The 21,229-nt window shown below is 44.5% G+C and overlaps 1 protein-coding gene across 1 annotated transcript in view; it reads right to left on the bottom strand.

Moving 5' to 3' along the window:
- Positions 1 to 21,229, bottom strand: part of LOC124594269 (toll-like receptor 2 type-2) — a 108,922-nt gene that overhangs the window by 27,819 nt on the left and 59,874 nt on the right. The window contains exon 5 of the mRNA XM_047132633.1: positions 8,466 to 8,975. Coding sequence (XP_046988589.1) covers positions 8,466 to 8,975 — 510 coding nt within the window. The remainder of the gene's footprint in view (positions 1 to 8,465; positions 8,976 to 21,229) is intronic.

The raw sequence follows: 21,229 nt of genomic DNA, 5'->3' as shown, positions 1-21,229 counted from the left end.
AGCGTTCCAAAGGATTGGAAAAGGGCACAGGTCATCGCCGTTTTCAAGAAGGGACGTCGAGCAGATGTGCAGAACTATGGACCTATATCTCTAACGTCGATCAGTTGTAGAATTTTGGAACACGTATTGTGTTCGAGTATAATGACTTTTCTGGAGACTAGAAATCTACTCTGTAGGAATCAGCATGGGTTTCGAAAAAGACGGTCATGTGAAACCCAGCTCGCGCTATTCGTCCACGAGACTCAGAGGGCCATAGACACGGGTTCACAGGTAGATGCCGTGTTTCTTGACTTCCGCAAGGCGTTCGATACATTTCCCCACAGTCGTTTAACGAACAAAGTAAAGGCATATGGACTATCAGACCAATTCTGTGATTGGATTGAGGAGTTCCTAGATAACAGGACGCAGCATGTCATTCTCAATGGAGAGAAGTCTTCCGAAGTAAGAGTGATTTCAGGTGTGCCGCAGGGGAGTGTCATAGGACCGTTGCTATTCACAATGTACATAAATGACCTTGTGGATGACATCGGAAGTTCACTGAGGCTTTTTGCAGATGATGCTGTGGTGTATCGAGAGGTTGTAACAATGGAAAATTGTACTGAAATGCAGGAGGATGTGCAGCGAATTGACGCATGGTGCAGGGAATGGCAATTGAATCTCAATGTAGACAAGTGTAATGTGCTGCGAATACACAGAAAGATACATCCTTTATCATTTAGCTACAAAATAGCAGGTCAGCAACTGGAAGCAGTTAATACCATAAATTATCTGGGAGTACGCATTAGGAGTGATTTAAAATGGAATGATCATATAATGTTGATCGTCGGTAAAGCAGATGCCAGACTGAGATTCATTGGAAGAATCCTAAGGAAATGCAATCCGAAAACAAAGGAAGTAGGTTACAGTACTCTTGTTCGCCCACTGCTTGAATACTGCTCAGCAGTGTGGGATCCGTACCAGATAGGGTTGATAGAAGATATAGAGAAGATCCAACGGAGAGCAGCGCGCTTCGTTACAGGATCATTTAGTAATCGCGAAAGCGTTACGGAGACGATAGATAAACTCCAGTGGAAGACTCTGCAGGAGAGACGCTCAGTAGCTCGGTACGGGCTTTTGTCAAAGTTTCGAGAACATACCTTCACCGAAGAGTCAAGCAGTATATTGCTCCCTCCTACGTATATCTCGCGAAGAGACCATGAGCATAAAATCAGAGAGATTAGAGCCCACACAGAGGCATACCGACAATCCTTCTTTCCACGAACAATATGAGACTGGAATAGAAGGGAGAACCGATAGAGGTACTCAAGGTACCCTCCGCCACACACCGTCAGGTGGCTTGCGGAGTATGGATGTAGATGTAGATGTAGATTATATTCTAGGGTCAGTAAAGTTTCACAAAAATGACGTACTGATCGTCTGCAATGCATAGAGGCACCTTTCCTCCACGAAAACCAGTCTTGTCCTACGGAAGGCCGCTGTAATACGGTCGAAACGTTGGTTTTACAGTTGATAATTAAAGTATTTTATATACTGACGGAAAAAAATCGCAACACGAAGGAGTTGCGTGACGTAAACGAAAGTTGGTAGGAGTGTCTGTATCAGAAAGATGCTGTCTATTTAGATTTCACACGAGTCGCATAAGAGTGGCGCCACCATGGGGTTCCAAATCAGTTTTGCTTTAAATATACGCTGTAACGTTCGTGAGCGTTAGTTATCTTTGAGACTGGACGTGGTAAGCTGATGTTCGTCAAGAATGCCTTTAAGGCGACAACGAGTCCAGTATCAATACCTCAGCGAAGACCATCGTGTTCCGTGTATGGCTCTGGTGCATCGTACTGTATCTGCAGCAGCAATTTGAGCAGCTGTTAGCACCACAGTCAGACAACGCACTGTCACAAATCGGCTACTTCAGTGACATCGAATAACAACGCCCTGTAGCGTGCATTTCACTTACCACAAACCACCGCCATTTGCGACTTCAGTGGTGTAAAGGAATAGCTCACTGGAGGGCAGGATGGAGGCCTGTTGTGTTTTCTGTTGAAAGCTGATTCTGCCTCGGTGCCAGTGATGGCCGTGTGTTGGTTAGAGGGAGGCCAGTTGAGGGCCTGCAGCAACCTGGCTGCGTGCTACACACACCGAACCTACATCTGGAGTTATGGTCTGGGGTGCGGTATCGTATTACAGCAGGAGCACCCACGTGGTTATCCTCGTGGCCGAGCGGTTCTAGGCGCTTCAGTCCGGAACCGCGCTGCTGCTACGGTCGCAGGTTCGAATCCTGCCTCGGGCATCGATGCGTGTGATGCACTTAGGTTAGTTAGGTTTAAGTAGTTCTAAGTCTAGGAGACTGATGAACTCAGATGTTAAGTTCGATAGTGCTTAGAGCCATTTGAACCATTTGTGGTTATCCCACGCAACCTGATTCGACCTGTTGTGGTGCCGTTCATGAACAGCATTGCAGGGGGCGTTTTCCAACAGGATAACGTTCGGCCACATACTGCTGTTGTAACAAAAAAAAAATGTATGTGAAATCTTATGGGACTTAACTGCTAAGGTCATCAGTCCCTTAGCTTACACACTACTCAACCTAAATTATCCTAAGGACAAACACACACACCCATGCCCGAGGGAGGACTCGAACCTCCGCCGGGACCAACCGGACACTCCACGACTGCAGCGCCTAAGAACGCTCGGCTAAACCCGCGCGGCCTGTTGTAACCCAACATGCTCTACAGCAGGGGTTCCCAAACTGGTGGTAATTATCCCCTAAGGGGTAAAACAGAATTTTTTAAGGTATAAAAATTGTAACGGCACAGTTGCGTTTTGGTCGCGAAGTTAAACAATCTTAAAGACCATTACTATTATCACTATTTCATAAGTCTGTAATTTTGATTACATAAGTTACCAATAATCATAATTTATTTTAAAATACTAGCATTTACAAAGGACACAGTGTGCCGGAGAGTATACATTGTCAAACGAATTTATCAACATTTTCCTAACCACATATTTTAGTCGAGTCATTGTCCCCGTTTCCATCATTGCGTTATTCCTTTGTTCCTTGTTTTTTCAGCGAGACATACCAGATGGAGAAGAATGGCGGTGGTTAGCGCCACTAACCACACGAAAACCCGTCTGTGAAGTATAGAAAATTCTGTTCGAATAAAAAGTAATATTACATGTAGATTTGTGGAATGTCAGTCGCTACAAAAAATAGACGTATAAAGAAGAGCTAGAGAAATGCAGGACACTTCCACTAACAACACCAACAAGACTTGAATATCAGCTCGTGTCATAAATACTCGGCGAAAGTACTGCACTGTGATTCTCGTGCCATCTACTGAAACTTTAGTCAACAATTAGATGGTTAGTTGACAGAATAAATGCCCCTGAGTGGTAGACTGAGAAAAATACGTGCTTAGCAGCACTGACCACTGCCCTTTTCATAGTGTCTGCCGGCCGGAGTGGCCGTGCGATTCTAGGCGCTACAGTCTGGAGCCGAGCGACCGCTACGGTCGCAGGTACGAATCCTGCCCCGGGCATGGATGTGCGTGATGTCCTTAGGTTAGTTTGGTTTAATTAGTTCTAAGTTCTAGGCGACTGATGACCTCAGAAGTTAAGTCGCATAGTGCTCAGAGCCATTTTTTTCATAGTGTCTACCTATGTGATAGGTTGTAATGATGCCCACCCTTCCAAGAGTTAAGTGCTCCCATCGCAGTCTGGTGACAGTGTTGTCACTATGATGATTAAAATTCTTCTGGGTTTTCTACCGCCTTATTATACACAGACGGAAAAAAAATCGCAACAACAAAAAGTAGTTAATGTAGAGTAACGAAATGTGGGGAACAAATTTGTCTAGGTGAGTGACATTTCGGCATCATAGGCGAGAAAAGCCAAGGCAAATGTGAAATACTAGTACATTAATAACCGCTGTAACCGCCAGAGTGTTGAATGCAAGCATGCAGACGTGCATGCATTGTGTTGTACGGTTTGTGGGATGAAGTTCTATGGCTGTTGCACTTGGCCCGTTAATACGGGGACGGTTAATGCTGTTCGTGGATGTCCCACATGTGCTTGACTGGAGACAGTCCTGGTCATTGAGCAGTAGCCCCAACCTTTCTGAGACCGTTATCCCTGAATTTAGTCAGGTATAAGCTAGTACATTTCCGTTTCTAAAATGTGAAATATAAATGATATTCCCTTTTAGTAGCTGTTTCTTTTAACCATGAACTACTGATCAATGAGACAATTGGAACCGCTTATTCCTAATAACCTTTTTTTATACTACAGTGTAGCAATTCTGGAACCGCTTATTCCTAATAACCCTTTTTATACTACAGTGAAGCAATTTTCAGAGCATAGTGAGTGCTACCAACAACTCCTTTTCGGAAGAGGAAGCTAACTATCCACATTGAGGGTAAACACTTGTCACAAAACGTGATTCCGCTCCACCATTCCTCTCCTTACTGACTCTTGCTTCACCCACACCCTACGTACAAATTTAAAATCAACCAAATTACAGTTTATGCACTTCATTTATCATTTGTAAATCACTTGATTGCTGGACTCCTTACTTCTGGACTGACAGAAACTGGAAGTCTTCAAGCTGCGAATACCACCACTGCCGCCAATAATAATAACGGTAGTAACGTGTAGGCTCTAATGCAGTGTAGTAGCCTTACGTACACTGAGTTGTCAAAGTCATGGGACACCCCCTAATATCATGTCGGTCCTTCTTTTGCCTCAGTGCAGCAACTCGACGTGTTATGGAACTCAACAAGTTGTTGGAAGTCCGCTGCAGAAATACTGAGGCATAGTACTTACATAGCCGTCCGTAATTGCTAAAGTATTGCCGTTGCAAAATCTTGTGCACGAACTGACCTCTCGATTACATCTTACAAATGTTCGCTCCGTGCGGCTCCTTCCGTCGGAGGTTCGAGTCCTTCCTCGGGCGTGGGTGTGTGTGTTGTCCTTAGCTTAAGTTAGTTTAAGTTAGATTAAGTAGTGCGTAAGCTTAGGGACCGATAACCTCAGCAGTTTGGTCCCATAAGACCTTAACACAAATTTCCATAAAATGTTCGATGGGATTCTTGTCGGGCGATCTGGGTGGCCAAATCATTCATTCGAATTGTCGAGAACGTTCTTCAAAACAGTCGCGAACATTTGTGGCGCAATGACATGGCGCATTGTCATCCAAAAAAATTCCATCATTGTTCGGGAACATGAAGTCCATGAATGGGTGCAAGCAGTCTCTGAGCAGCCGAACATAACCATTTCCAGTCAATGGTCGGTTCAGCTGGACCAGAGGAACCAGCACATTACATTGTAAACACTGACCACATCATTAAAGAGTCAGCACAAGCTTCCATAGTGACTTGTTGACAACTTGGATCCATGGCTTCGTTGTGGCTGCGCCACACTCGAACCTTACCTTCAGCTCTTACCAACTGAAATCGCGACTCATCTCTTACCAACTGAAATCGGGACTCATCTGACCAGGCTAGTCGTCTATGGTCACAAGCCAGGGAGAGGTGATGGAGGTTATGTCATGCTGTTAGCGAAAGCACTCGCGTCAGTCGCCTGCTGCCAGAGCGCATTAACGCCAAATTTCGCCGCACTGTCCTAACGGATTCGTTCATCGCACATTCTGCGCTTATTTCACGGAGTGTTGCTTTTCTGTTAGCCATGACTACGTTAACGCGTCTACTCTCGATCGTTAAGTGAAGGCCCTCGGCCACTGTTTTGTCCGTGGTGCGAGGTAATGCCGGAAATTTGGTTCACGGCACACTCTTGACGCTGTAGATCTCGAAAGATTGAATTCCCTAATGATTTCCGAAATGGGATGACCAATGCATTAGCACTAACTACCACTCTACATTCAAAGTCTATTAATTCCCGTCGTGCGGCCATAATCACGTCGGACATCTTTTCGCTTGAATTACCTGAGTGCAAATGATAGCTCTCTGCCGATGCATTGTCCTTTTATACCTTGTTTACGCGATACTACCGCCATTTGCATATCTGAGTATCGCCATCCGATGACTTTGACACCTCAGCGTTGTTGCTCTTGTGCTGTCAGTTAGTTCTTTTATTGTTGCGAAGTGCATAAAAAATCAATTTCTGGTCTGTTCTAGGAACTACCGCCAACTCTGAAGTGTGAAAAGCTTTTTGGCTCCAAAAATAGTTTCATTGGCTGCTGCTTCATCCTCTCTATACCAAAATAATTCACCATCTCAAATCAAGGCACACAAGCCACACGTAGACGAACGTATTTGGCACGAAAGCAGCGAACATCAGCTTATTCACTCATTATCTATAAGATGTGCAGTTTGCAATTCAGGAAAAAACCCTGGTCCGAACTGTGTGAATACGTTGAGTGTGCAAATAATTTTTTTTGTCTGGGAGCAGGCAAGAACTGTTTCAAGAGATACTACGAAAATTAAAAGGAAGTTATACCAATGTTGAACCACCGACTGTCAAACTTTTAGACTGATAAGGTGTAACGTAATGACCACTGCCCGCCGCGAAGTTGGATGCCAGCTGCTGGCGTTGTAGGAGCGTGACACGGTAAGGAATGAATGTTAGCGGAGCAAAGGGGGCTGGAGTACCATGCTAGAGACGAAACGGACCACAAATGGGAAAATCCACGGAGATCAGTGATTTGGACATAGGGCAGATTATTGCTACTCGGAGCCTGTGAACAAGTATGTCGAAAATAGCGAAGCTTGTCGAATGTTAACGAGCTACAGTCTACATCTACGTGATTACTCTGCTATTCACAATAAAGTGCCTGGCAGAGGGTTCATTGAACCTACTAATATAGGCAGCTGATAGTTATTTAATATTGAAACTGGATCGTCAATTTTCTTCTCAAGGCTGAGATTCAAACATCACCTTAAAATGAACATTCATTACCTGACAAATGAACTTGTGCCCTAGATGTGATGTCAGATGAAACCATTAAATGACAGTCTTATTCACCAATGCCACTTTTCACCACACTTTTAGACAGCAAATCATACCAAAACCGACATGTTTTGGAGAGGTCTTTAATGCAGTGCATCAACCAAACTGGTCATGTTTTTAGTCTGTGAGTATGAATACATAGACGAAAGACCGTACTTTACTTCTGCAAACACACAACACCAACACGGCACCCGCCCGGCTTGAACTATCACCAATCACACCACAGGACACATGACGTCATACACCACTAACCTCATATGATGCATGCATGCATCGTGATGATCTACAGAAAGTGAAGAAAAATGATTGAATGTCGACGATTCTTCACAGAATGTGGGGTTCGGATGCTTGCCTACTCTGTAAAGAAGGACAGGTGGCGATATGTGGCATCTGTGCCGAAAGAGTACAATATTGGTGCACGCACAAGAGTTTTGGTGTCCGCGTTTGAGCTCTGCATCAGGCGACCCCTGCGTGTTCCCATGCTGACCGAACGACATCGCCCATTACCGTTTCACTGGGTACGGGATGATCGAGATTAGACCGTGCATGGATGGAAACGTCTCGGCTCGCCGGATAAATCACGTTTTTGCTACACCAAGTCGATAGACGTTCCACAAATGCATCTTCCAGGTGAACAGTGGCTCGAAACGTGTATCGCGCCATTGTCACAGGCCATTGGGAATAGTATTGCGCTGTGAGAGACACTCTCTTGCTCCGTGGTAGCCAGCGAAGAGAAGGTGACAGCTGCTGACCATCTACATCGCTTCATGCTTGATCTTCCCGGATGCCTATATCATCTTTCAGCAGTGTAACTGTCTATGTCTCTGAGTCAGAACCGTACTCCTGGAGCCAAAACCGTGCTGCAGTAGTTTCAGCTGCACGATTATGAACTCACGTTGACGTGTCGGCGACCAAATTCGCTTGATATGAACCCATTGGAAGCCGTATGGACCATTAGCGGACGTCACAACCTTGTAAAAAATCAGCGGCCATTCATTTAAGGGGATCACATCACTTGTGCGTTGACGTTTGGTGCCACACACGTTTACAAATCTACCAACGACCTGTAGAATCGATGATACGCAGAAATGTTGCTCTATTGTGTTACAAAGATCGCACAACAAGCTATTAAGCAGATGGTCGTAATGTTTTGGCTCGTCAGTGTAAACTGTAAGGGGGTGTTGGTTAGCTGTGGTGACCACATTTAATACTAACATTTTGTTGTTCTTAAGGTAAATTTTTACAAACTGCTATAGAAAAAGTATCACAACAGTAAAATTAAACTGTTACTAGTGGATCAAATTTCAAATATGTGAATTATCGTTCATGATTGTCTAGGGTAGATTTTTTTGGCGTTTACCTTCCCCTCGGGTAATTAAATGGATTGAGACGCATGGTCTATGTCCTCCACATTGATGTAGCCTGTTGTCAATTCACACGAATGATTTCGCTCGGTTCATTGTTCTCAAAATTTCTTATCGACAAGCGACGGGATCTCGTACCTGTACAAGATAAAAGCGTCGAACACGAAGGGGGTGCCGGAGACGTCCTTGGCTCGGCGCCGACTGCTGCTAGCGCGCATGCGCATCCTGAGCAGGTGGGCTCCGTAGGCGACCTCGAAGCGGTAGCGGTAGCAGGCGGCGGCGAGCGCGGCCGTGCTGAGCGCGGCGGCGCCGGCCAGGGAGAGGCCGAGCGCGAGCCCCGCGCCCGCCGGGGGCGGCGGGGGCGGCCGGCACGAGGCGGGGTCCGCGGGCACCGCCGCCACCGACATGCCGGCCACGTTGCGCGGCGCGGCGCAGCGCAGCGCCTGGCCCGCCGACCCGCCGCCGGGGGCGCCGAGCACGCGCACCGCCGTGCCCACCAGCCACTGCTGCAGCCGCACCAGCGGGCAGCCCGCGCACCGCAGCGGGTTGTGCGCCAGCTCCACCTCGCTCACCGCGTCCAGAGTGCGCAGCATGGTCGCGCTCAGCTCCGACACCGTGTTGTTCGACAAGTGCAGCGCCGAGACGCACCTGAAAATCGTACGGAGACTACTACTTTTCAGCCGTGCACACGTTGCATCTTTTCGCATTATGTATGGTGAACGTTAATAAAACCGACGATCTGCAGGGACGGATTCGTGACTGGAAACGGAAGAAAAAGGGTCCTACGAATATATGTCCAGAAATGTATCGTTGCCACGATACATGGTGCTGGCGAATGGTAGTTCCTCTGACAACGTGCCGTGTATTCCTCGTGTGTTGCGGGCCGTGTGACTGACGTAGCGTACCATAAGCAACAGAATGGTCCGGTATTCGTGTCGGGAGCAGGACGAGATGATCTCTGTGCACGGCCCAGCAGCTGGGAATGGACGAGAGGCAGCATGGCTATACCAAAACAAGTCCCCTCACAGGCACCAACCAGCCACATCATTCAACATTTCAAGCCCTTTTTGGACGTTTCTGTGATCATGGGTCCTCTCAGACAGACGAACAGACAGGGAGGTGGCAGATTGTCCGTACACCAGATTTGCAGGACTGGATTCTCCAGGTTATTGACATTAACCCTATTATAAGCTCCATGCATGTTGCCCACCAACATGGTGTAAACCAAAGTACGCTTATGTGTATCCTCCGTGACAACTGCTACTATCCCTATCACATGCAATGAGTGCATGGATTATCAGCAGCAGATTTCCCTCTACAGGAAACATTTTTTCGATGGTTTTTACACAAGACCATCACAATTATGGGACTTGTGTCATCAGTCCTCTTTCAAATGGTTCAAATGGCTCTGAGCGCTATGGGACTCAACTGCTGTGGTCATTAGTCCCCTAGAACTTAGAACTACTTAAACCTGACTAACCTAAGGACATCACACACACCCATGCCCGAGGCAGGATTCGAACCTGCGACCGTAGCAGCAGCGCGGCTCCGGACTGGAGCGCCTAGAACCGCACGGCCACCGCGGCCGGCTCAGTCCTCTTTATCGACAAAGCAAGCTTTACCATAAGTTGCATCATCAATTGCATAATCGTCATCTATGGGCTACAGAAAAACTTCAGTAACTGGTTGACATATCTCATCAGCATCAGTGTGTGGGCAGAGATTTTTGGTGACCAAATAACTGGACCATTTACTATTCCACAGCATCTTGATGGAGGAACGTATCTGGACTTTCTGGGAAATACTGTGCCTGGACTGCTTCGGAATGTGCCTTTGGCAATATGACAAATCATTTGGTTTCTCCATGATGGGCCACGACCCCACTTCCGCATTACAGTTCACTGACACGTCAACATCATCTTACCCAGTCAGATGGGATGTGGATGCCCTGTAGCATGGCCTGCTGGATCAACAGACTTAAATCCCCTGATTTTTACCGCAGAGGCATCTAAAAAGCGCTGCGTATGCTGAACCAGTTCCTGATGTTCATACCCTTCAACAGCGTGTTCACAACGCCTCTGACATTATTAAGAGAGAGGGCAGAATGTGCGAAATAGTGCGGAAATCCATGATGCGAAGTCTGAATGAGAGCACTGCATCCCATGGAGGCCACTTTGAAGATCTGTTTTGACATGGACGCGATATAGCTCTGTACTGTGTTCTGGGACGGTCTGCTGTCATTGCACGCACACCGTCCATTTCCAGATACTTGTCCATAGACCTTTTTTCGTCCATTTTAAGGGATTAATCCGCCCCTACAGTTTGTCGATTTTATTAATGTTCGCCCATCAGAGCAGGTGTTCGCAACACGTCTACATGTCAAGTTCTAAGCAGCCGTTAAGCTTGAAATGAGCCTGCTTTTTGCCTTGTTTCATTAACACACTAAGGTGACGCTAATATGTCAACTCCCAAGAAGCAAGCATCTTTTTGTGAACATGATCTGGGGCGGCAAGAATACTTCACTTAGCTCGTTGGACTAGCCAGGTATACAGACGACTGACATGCCTTACGTGACACTCTTTGGATACATTAGGCCAATCAGACACTTTGTTGTAAGAATTGCATTTACAACAGTCAAAATTTAGCATCTTTACGCTCGTACTTGTCTCTGGTTAGTCGCACTGTCATCATCTACCTGTCGCTAAGCTATCTAAACTAATGTTGCTGTCACTGCCAGTGAGATCTCTACATACTTCTTGATTTAGGGAATGCACTGCAGTTTCAATCTGTTGCACTAAACTGAGATGAGCTCAGCTACGTGCGATAAATCATTTCATTCTTCTCTTGGGTTCCGATTGAAGCCAGACCTTAAGCTTTGTGAAGTGTGCCTACGTGAATCACATACTGCATCGCCGTTCTAGCCCAGAGTGTATATATGTATATAATTGCCCTCACCTAAGTGGCAGCAATTCAGTTCGACTCTTACAAAGTAGTATTTTGAATAATTTCTGTTAGTTAGCTACTTTTGTTCTTGTTTGAATATCGGTTTTAATTAACAACCCTCACTGTACAACTGCTTGTCTTGCAGAAAACGTTCTTTTTCTAACAGATCACATTTATAACAATTGCTTTTACAAGACGTCCTTTGTTTTCCCTCCACCATATGTTTAAATAATGTCATGTACTGTAGCTGGCGATGATATACTCCATATGCTCTGTTTAATCATACCAGTCTCTGCAAATATTTTGTGCATTCAGCAACATTGCTGGTATTGTCTTTATATTATGTGATTTTCAGCAGTGACAAGTAAGGCAAGTAGTGTCCAGTAGGCATTTCATATCACTCTGCATTGCTGCCACATTTCCTCCCCTCCCCTTCCTCCCTTCTTCCTTCCCCCTCATTCCTTCCCCCCTCTACCCCACCTACTTCTCTAGGCGAACTGGGTCGCTTAAAGATGGCAGGAAGATCAGAGGGCTACTGTCCTCTTGGCTGGAGAAACGAGCTCAGCTAACATGGTTCCCACTTCTCTTGAGGCCTCCTGTTGGTTCACTCTCTCCTTCCCCCTTCTTTAGGACAATTAGGTGGGCCTCGTCACTGGTCATCTGTATACCACAGTGAAAGGATCAAGCAATATCAAAAGCAGCCAGGCAGGGGAGGAAAACTAACAAGGAAGTATTAGATAACTGTTAAGGCTTTCATTGCCATTTTGTTGACAAACTGCCTGTTAGCTTCCCACTTGGTTCTTCAGCCAATATTTGTCTGATGATTTTTCTGACGTTTCGCCAGTACTAGTGGCTGGCGTTGTCGAAGCTGCTGGTGGACTGTAGCCCAGCTCTTGGCCACTGATTACATGTATCTGCCGTGCCAACGTCCAGGAACTTTTCCATGGTCGTTACTTCTGTTGTTCTCCCCTTCTTACCTGCAAAGATCGGTCACTGCAGCACGGGAATCGAGGATCCATTCACCTTGAGGCTTTCTCCTTTCGTGTGGAAGCTATTATCATGTTTCTGTATTTGTATAGCTTCCCTGAACAAGTGTATGTGACAGCTCTTGTCTACAGCAAGAACTTCGATATCGGCAAATTTTATTATGCCAGGTGCAGACTTTCTGCCATACATTCCCAGAGTGAAAGACTGAATCGGCCGTATATTGTGCAGACATGGTGTAAAGACTAAGAAGATCAAAGAGTATCCTCAATTATTTCCTTGACGTATTCCAATCTCTGTCTTCCTCTACAGTTTTTGCTCTCTACAGCTCCCTCTAGTACCGTGGAAGTCATTCCCTCATGTCTTAGCAGATGTCCTATCATCCTGTCCCTTCTCCTTATCAATGTTTTCCACATATTCCTTTCCTCTCCGATTTTGCGTAGAACCTCCTCGTTCCTTACCTTATCAGTCCACCTAATTTTCACCACAGCTCAAATGCTTCGATTCTCTTCTGTTTCGGTTTTCCCACAGTCCATGTTTCACTACCATACAATGCTGTACTCCAGACGTACATCCTCAGAAATTTCTTCCTCAAATTAAGGCCGGTATTTGATATTAGTAGATTTCTCTTGGCCAGAAATGCTTTTTGCCATAGCGAGTCTGCTTTTGATGTCCTCCTTGCTCCGTCCGTCATTGGTTATTTTACTGCCTAGGTAGCAGAATTCCTTAACTTCATTGAATTCGTGACCATCAATCCTGATGTTAAGTTTCTCGCTGTTCTCATTTCTACTACTTCTCATTACCTTCGTCTTTCTCCGATTTACTCTTAAACCATACTGTGTACTCATTAGACTGGCCATTCCGTTCAGCAGATCATTTAATTCTTCTTCACTTTCACTCAGGATAGCAATGTCATCAGCGAATCGTATCATTAATATCCTTTCACCTTGTATTTTAATTCCACTCCTGAACCTTTCTTTTATTTCCATTATTGCTTCCTCGATGTACAGATTGAAGAGTAGGGGCGAAAGGCTACAGCCTTGTCTTACACCCTACTTAATACGAGCACTTCGTTCTTGATCGTCCACTCTTATTATTCCCTCTTGGTTGTTGTTCATATTGTATATGACCCGTCTCTCCCTATAGCGTACCCCTACTTTTTTCAGAATCTCGAACAGCTTGCACCATTTTATATTGTCGAACGCTTTTTCCAGGTCGACAAATCCTATGAAAGTGTCTTGATTTTTCTTTAGCCTTGCTTCCATTATTAGCCGTAACGTCAGAATTGCCTTTCTCGTCCCTTTACTTTTCCTAAAGCCAAACTGATCGTCACCTAGCGCATTCTCAATTTTCTTTTCCACTCTTCTGTATATTATTCTTGTAAGCAGCTTCGATGCATGAGCTGTTAAGCTGATTGCGCGATAATTCTCGCACTTGTCAGCTCTTGCCGTCTTCGGAATTGTGTGGATGATACTTTTCCGAAAGTCATATGGTATATCGCCAGACTCATATATTCTACACACCAACGTGAATAGTCATTTTGTTGCCACTTCCCCCAATGATTTTAGAAATTCTGATGGAATGTTATCTATCCCTTCTGCCTTATTTGACCGTAAGTCCTCCAAAGCTCTTTTAAATTCCGATTCTAATACTGGATCCCCTATCTCTTCTAAATCGACTCCTGTTTCTTCTTGTATCACATCAGACAAATCTTCACCCTCATAGAGGCTTTCAATGTATTCTTTCCACCTATCTGCTCTCTCCTCTGCATTTAACAGTGGAATTCCCGTTGCACTCTTAATGTTACCACCGATGCTTTTAATGTCACCAAAGGTTGTTTTGACTTTCCTGTATGCTGAGTCTGTCCTTCCGACAATCATATCTTTTTCGATGTCTTCACATTTTTTCTGCAGCCATTTCGTCTTAGCTTCCCTGCACTTCCTGTTTATTTCATTCCTCAGCGACTTGTATTTCTGTATTCCTGATTTTCCCGTAACATGTTTGTACTTCCTCCTTTCATCAATCAACTGAAGTATTTCTTCTGTTACCCATGGTTTCTTCGCAGCTACCTTCTTTGTACCTATGTTTTCCTTCCCAACTTCTGTCATGGCCCTTTTTAGAGATGTCCATTCCTCTTCAACTTTACTGCCTACTGCGCTATTCCTTATTGCTGTATCTATAGCGTTAGAGAATTTCAAACGTATCTCGTCATTCCTTAGTACTTCCGTATCCCACTTCTTTGCGTATTGATCCTAATGTCTTGAACTTCAGCCTACTCTTCATCACTACTATATTGTGATCTGAGTCTATATCTACTCCTGGGTACGCCTTACAATCCAGTATCTGATTTCGGAATCTCTGTCTGACCATGATGTAATCTAATTGAAATCTTCCCGTATCTCCCGGCCTTTTCCAAGTATACCTCCTCCTCTTGTGATTCTTGAACAGGGTATTCGCTATTACTAGCTGAAACTTGTTACAGAACTCAATTAGTCTTTCTCCTCTTACATTCCTTGTCCCAAGCCCATATTCTCCTGCAACTTTTTCTTCTACTCCTTCCCCTACAACTGCATTCCAGTCGCCCATGACTATTATATTTCCGTCCCCCTTTACATACTGCATTACCCTTTCAATATCCTCATACACTTTCTCTGTCTGTTCATCTTCAGCTTGCGACGTCGGCATGTATACCTGAACTATCGTTGTCGGTGTTGGTCTGCTGTCGATTCTGATTAGAACAACCCGGTCACTGAACTGTTCACAGTAACACACCCTCTGTCCTACCTTCCTATTCATAACGAATCCTACACCTGTTATACCATTTTCTGCTGCTATTGATATTACCCGATACTCATCTGACCAGAAATCCTTGTCTTCCTTCCACTTCACTTCACTGACCCCTACTATATCTAGATTGAGCCTTTGCATTTCCCTTTTCAGATTTTCTAGTTTCCCTACCACGTTCAAGCTTCTGACATTCCACGCCCCGACTCGTAGAACGTTATCTTTTCGTTGATTATTCAATCTTTTTCTCATGGTAACCTCCCCCTTGGCAGTCCCCTCCCGGAGATCCGAATGGGGGACTATTCCGGAATCTTTTGCCAATGGAGAGATCATCATGACACTTCTTCAATTACAGGCCACATGTCCTGTGGATACACGTTACGTGTCTTTAATGCAGTGGTTTCCATTGCCTTCTGCATCCTCATGTCGTTGATCATTGCTGATTCTTTCGCCTTTAATGCAGTGGTTTCCATCGCCTTCTGCATCCTCATGTCGTTGATCATTGCTAAGTCTTCCGCCTTTAGGGGCAATTTCCCACCCATAGGACAAGAGAGTGCCCTGAACCTCTATCCGCTCCTCCGCCCTCTTTGGCAAGGCCGTTGGCAGAATGAGGCTGACTTCTTATGCCGGAAGTCTTCGGCCGCCAATGCTGATTATTTATCAAAATTTGAGCAGTGGCGGGGATGGAACCCGGGGCCGAAGATGTTTTGATTATGAATCAAAGACGCTACCCCTAGACCGCGGGTAGTTCCGTTTCATGCACATTTGGATAAGTGTATGTTCGAATGACTGGACAGTCAGTCAACACCAGGATCATCGAAAATAAATGGCACTGCAGGTTTGGCAGGTGAAACAGTCAGCCATGGCAAAGCATGTATTGTGTGAGACTGACCACATAGTACTTGTAAAATTTGCCAACATGGAAGTTCTTACTGTAGAGAAGGACTGTCAGACTCACTTATTCAGGGGAACTATAGAAATACAAAAACTTGTCAAGAGCTTCAACAGGAGGGAAGGAACCCTCAAGTTGAATGTATCTTGGATTCCTGTGGTGCAGCAAATGACTGTTGTTGGTAGCAACGTGAGATCCATGGCAAAGCCCTTGAACACTGGTGCGCCAGACACTTATAATCTTTGCTGCGAGCTCAAATCCACCACCAGCAATAGAGGGTGAAGCTTTGACAAAGCCAGACTCACTCTGGCAAAACGTCTGAAGAATCATCAGACGATCTGATGATGTTTCTGTGGAAAACCAGGATCAAATATGGAAATATTTCTATTTTGGTATCATGTGAGGGTTGATGTCAGATATATTCGAGGACTCTGAAACGATTAGTACGGGATGATTCCAATCTTATTATAGCTTTCACACTGGACAATATGAATTTGAAATACTTTTATCTAGTGCATATAGGAACTGACATTATATTTACAACTCTGTGAAGAGTTTCTTGGAATTGCAAGAAACAAGTTTCTGATAAAACAAGAGAATTAAATGACAGATTGTATAGACGAAACTTCCATGATTTTATTTTAAACTACTGTATACACTAAACAATGAAGTAAGTACATCAGCGACCATTACACCACAAACAAATCATATCCATGTCAGGCATTCAGTCTGGGAGGTGAGGGATACATAGATAGAATATTGATACATATGTGGGTGCAAAAGTTGAAACAGTATGCGTAGTATTAAATATCATGATTGGAAAATTGGAAAAGGTATTTAAAATATCAAGGCAAACTTGACTAGACTGGTTGACATGGTGCTTGTGATAACTAATCAGCAAATTGGTACACAGAAGACTGGCGAGCAACTTATCTCAAAATTCATGGACATGGGGAAGACAGTCAGTATGTTAGCTGCAAGGACTGTGTTAATTGGAAATCCGTTAGCAGATACAGAAAATTATATTAATGCTATTAGACCCATTTTGAAGTTAATCGAAACTGAAAAACTTCTGGATGTTAAGAATTAACAAAGACTGAATGAAAGAATAAATTGACAGGGACATCAGGTGAAGTAGTTAAAATAATTTTAAATTACGGTTGCTAAGGTTAGGGTATTTGGAATGTGATCAGTTTCTCAGAGAAATTTTTAAACCAGCTGCTAAATCTCTTGATCCCCTCTCGAAATGAAAGAAGAAGAAGAAAATGCCAATGCCGAAATCATTAATCGTCACAGCAATGCTAAGACAGATAAAATACATGGAGTCAGCAGGGAAAGCCACATATCTGGTAACACAAACTATAAATTTAACTGAGTACATAAGACAGGTTGTTGGAAGACAATTTGGAAAAACACCTAGCTTACTGAATCTAATATTCGTAAGAGCTTGAAGACTTGAGAATTATTTACTGAAATAGCTACAAATGTATGGTAAAATATTACTCTTGACTTCTGTGCATAAGAACACCAGTAGAGGGCCAAAATGTCCAATAGTGTGAAATACAAAACCATTACTAATCCGACACCAGATAATACACGTAACAGCATCGAAGGTAGATACTTTAAACACAAAAAGATGATCAATCGATCCCTACGGTATGTATACTATGATAACCCCAGCGAAAAAACAGAACAGGTACGACTGCTCACAGCATCAGCTGGGAATACAGCACACATGAATGAAATCAAATCAACCATTTCTGAGTTAAGAGAATGACACATCATTGAATAATTACAGAAATAGTAGTTTGAGAACTCCAAAACCTGACATGCAAAACATTCCCACAAACACATGTTACAATATGAGGATTGCACATCTTCTGGCAAGCACATATTGTAGATATGAAGCAATATTCAAACAGAAATAAAGGTTTCAAATATATATTAATGGCTATTGATACATAAATTTGCCTGAATGTAAGTGGTAAACAAAATGGGGAAACAACTTGCACAGATATTCGAACAATTGCTGCAGACAGGAACTTATCGTTGTCCAGGCAACCTTCAACCCGATCATGGAGGTGAGTTCTGTAATAGGTACTTCAAGACGGTAATGGGGTGGTATGGATTACACAATTACTTGACATTCTCCAACATGAAATCGATATCGTGGAATGTTTAAACAGAATGATAAAACACCAAATGTGGACGCACTGTACACTTTGAGGATCATACAGATGGCTAGATATTCTCCCACATATAATTTGACTGTATAAATGAAGTACACACCATGCAATAAAAATGAAACCAATTCAGTTATTATTATGAGCTTCTAAATACACTATAAAATCGATAAAAATGCTGGATACACATAAGCAGAAATTTAATGTAGATGATACAGCATGTATTCCAAAGTAAAAGATAGAATTCTAGGAATTGTACCTACCGAACAGGTTGCTGATGTATTTACAGTTCAACAAAAAACTCCTAGAACTTAAATCTCAAAGGACATTGAAGGTGAAGAAGTTGCCGGGAGTTTTCATACAGAAGAATTACAGAGAAACTCTAAACCAGATGTGTCTGTCACAGATCATGTCATAAAACGTCGAGGGAACAAGGCATTAATCGAAGTCCTTGGCTTCCTTGCTTTGCACAATAGTTGGTTGGATGCAAGTGTTACGACGTACAACAGGGTGCACAAACTTCAAACCTTGCTGTAGCACAGCATGAGCGGCAGGAGTCGCATCACCAGAGGCAGTGGCAGTTTTCTCAGTACTCTACCAGTGGAACTGCACATTCCCACATATAACTACTGTGGGGAGAACAAGGCTTCAAAAACAGCTGACACGTGTTCATTTCTTTTCTTGTCTACAGTCTCCTCACTCGTTTGATGCAACCCACAACGAATTCCTCTTCTGTGTCAAGCTCTTCATCTGAGAGCAGCACTTGCATCCTACGACCTCAATTATTTGTTGGATGTACTCCAATCTCTTCCTTCCTCTACAGTTTTCACCCTCTACAGCTCCCTCTAGTGCCGTCAGTATCAGGAATCAGGTAAAACATCACATCTTCGTCATCGCTGGGGACGCAAGAAGATCCTGCAAGTACGGGACCAACGACGACTGAAGCGAATCTTTCAACGTGGCAGAAGTGTAACCCTCCAGCAAACTGCTGCAGATGTCAAGGCTGGGCCATCAACAAGTGTCAGCGTGTGAATCAATCAATGAAACATTATCGATATAGGCTTTCGGAGCCGAAGGCCCACTCGTGTAACCTTGAGACTGCACGACACAAAGCTTTACGCCTCGCCTGGTCCCATCAACACTGACACTGGACTGTTGATGCCTGGAAACATGTTGCCTGGTGTGGCGAGTCTCGTTTCGAATTGTATCGAGCGGATGGACGTGTACGGTTATAGAGACAACCTCGTGAATCCAAGGACCCCGTATGTCAGCAGGGGACTGTTCAAGCTGGTGGAGGCTCTGTAATGGTGTGAGGTGTGTGCTGGTGGAATGGTATGGGACCTCTGATACGTTTAGATACGATTCTGACAAGTGACATGTACGTAAGCATTCTGTCTGATCACCTGCATCCATTCGTGCCCATTGTGCATTCCGACGGACTTTGGCAATTCCAGCAGGACAATGCGACATCCCACATGTCCAGACTTGCTACAGAGGGGCTCCAGCAACGCTCTTTGAGTTTAAACACTTCCACTGGCCACCAAACTGCCCCGACATGAACATTATTGAGCATATCTGGGATGCCTTGCAACGCGATGTTCAGAAGAGATCTCCACCATCTCGTACTCTTACGGATTTATGGACAGCCCTGCAGGATTCATGGTGTCAGTTCCCTCCAGCACTACTTCAGACATTAGTCGAGATCATGTCACGTCGTGCTGTGGCACTTCTGGGTGCTCGCGGGAGCACTACACGATTTTAGGCAGGTGTACCAGTTTGTTTGGCTCTTCAGTATATATGTGTGTGTGGTGGTTGCTCTGTCGGATATGTTCAACACAACAGATACTGCACTGTCGTTTAATACAGCGGACATAAATATAAAATTCTAAATGAGAGATCAGCTCCAGAAGAAATTGGCCATCAACGGACTAGGACTCGAACCCGGACCTACCGCTTAACGCGAACAATTGCTTTAACCGCCTCTGACATCCGCACATATTTTCGGTCCGACACAAATGGTCATCTTGTCATATGGTAGTAGCATCCATCGTCCATTCACCTACTTGCTCACACCGAGTCCTGTAGTCCCGCAAGACGATAACTTCAGTGCGGATGCACAACTGGGTTCGTGCCTCTTGCGAGAATATAGGACATGTTGCTAGCAAGTAGGTAAATGGATTGTGGACGGTACTAGCGTATCGCAAATCGAGAACTGGCGTCAGACGGGAAGCCTGCCCAGATGGTTGAAGCGGTAAAGGCAACCAACCGCTTGTGTTAAGTGGGAGATCCTGGTTTGAGTCCTGGTCTGGCACAAATATCAACTTTCATCATCGAATTAATTCGATGCCTGATTACGGCTGGAGTCAGTCTCTTCTTCGAAATGTGATATCTAAGGCCACTGTGTAAAACAATGTGGTGTCTGTTATCTCGGACACTTCCGACAGGATACCACAGACATTATATATATGTATATATGGTGTACCTGAGATGAATTTTGAAAATGATAGGGCCGGTAGAGTGTGTCATCAGTATATTTCATACAGAGCAACCCATGTTCACATGCTGTCCGAGCTGCCATGGTAGCAGGTCTGCAAGGCAACGTTTTCGATGAATTTGTGGCATCAAGGTAAATGAGAAATCAGGGTGAAGTTTTGTAACCTTTATGCCGAAATATTACAGAAAGCGCTCAAAATTACGTCCTCCTACTTGAATGCACGCCGTGCAACGCCGCTGGGATGACTTTTGCACTCTTTCAAACACTCCTGGCAAAGTGGAAATTGCATATGAGGCTGCCATAATGCGCGCTATCAGCTTTTCATCATTCTCAGTGGGTGTTCCATACACAAAAGATTTCAGAACAAAAAATCAATGGGCGTCAATTCGGGGGAATGTACAGGCCATGCCACCGCACCCTATGCAGTTCTCAACAAAGTTACCATACAAAGGCATCTGCACTGGATGCGCTAAGTGCGCAAGTGCACCATCGCGTTGGTGTCACATTCGCTGTCGCATGTTGAGTAGAACATGTTCCAACAACTCTGGCAGAGTTTCTCGTAAAAAGATTATTTGTTTGCATTCAGTCGCCAAGGGAACATCTACATCTACGTGATTACTCT

This window comes from Schistocerca americana, chromosome 2 (assembly GCF_021461395.2).
Source record: "Schistocerca americana isolate TAMUIC-IGC-003095 chromosome 2, iqSchAmer2.1, whole genome shotgun sequence".
NCBI lineage: Eukaryota > Metazoa > Arthropoda > Insecta > Orthoptera > Acrididae > Schistocerca > Schistocerca americana.
This window is presented reverse-complemented; position numbering and strand designations above follow the sequence as displayed.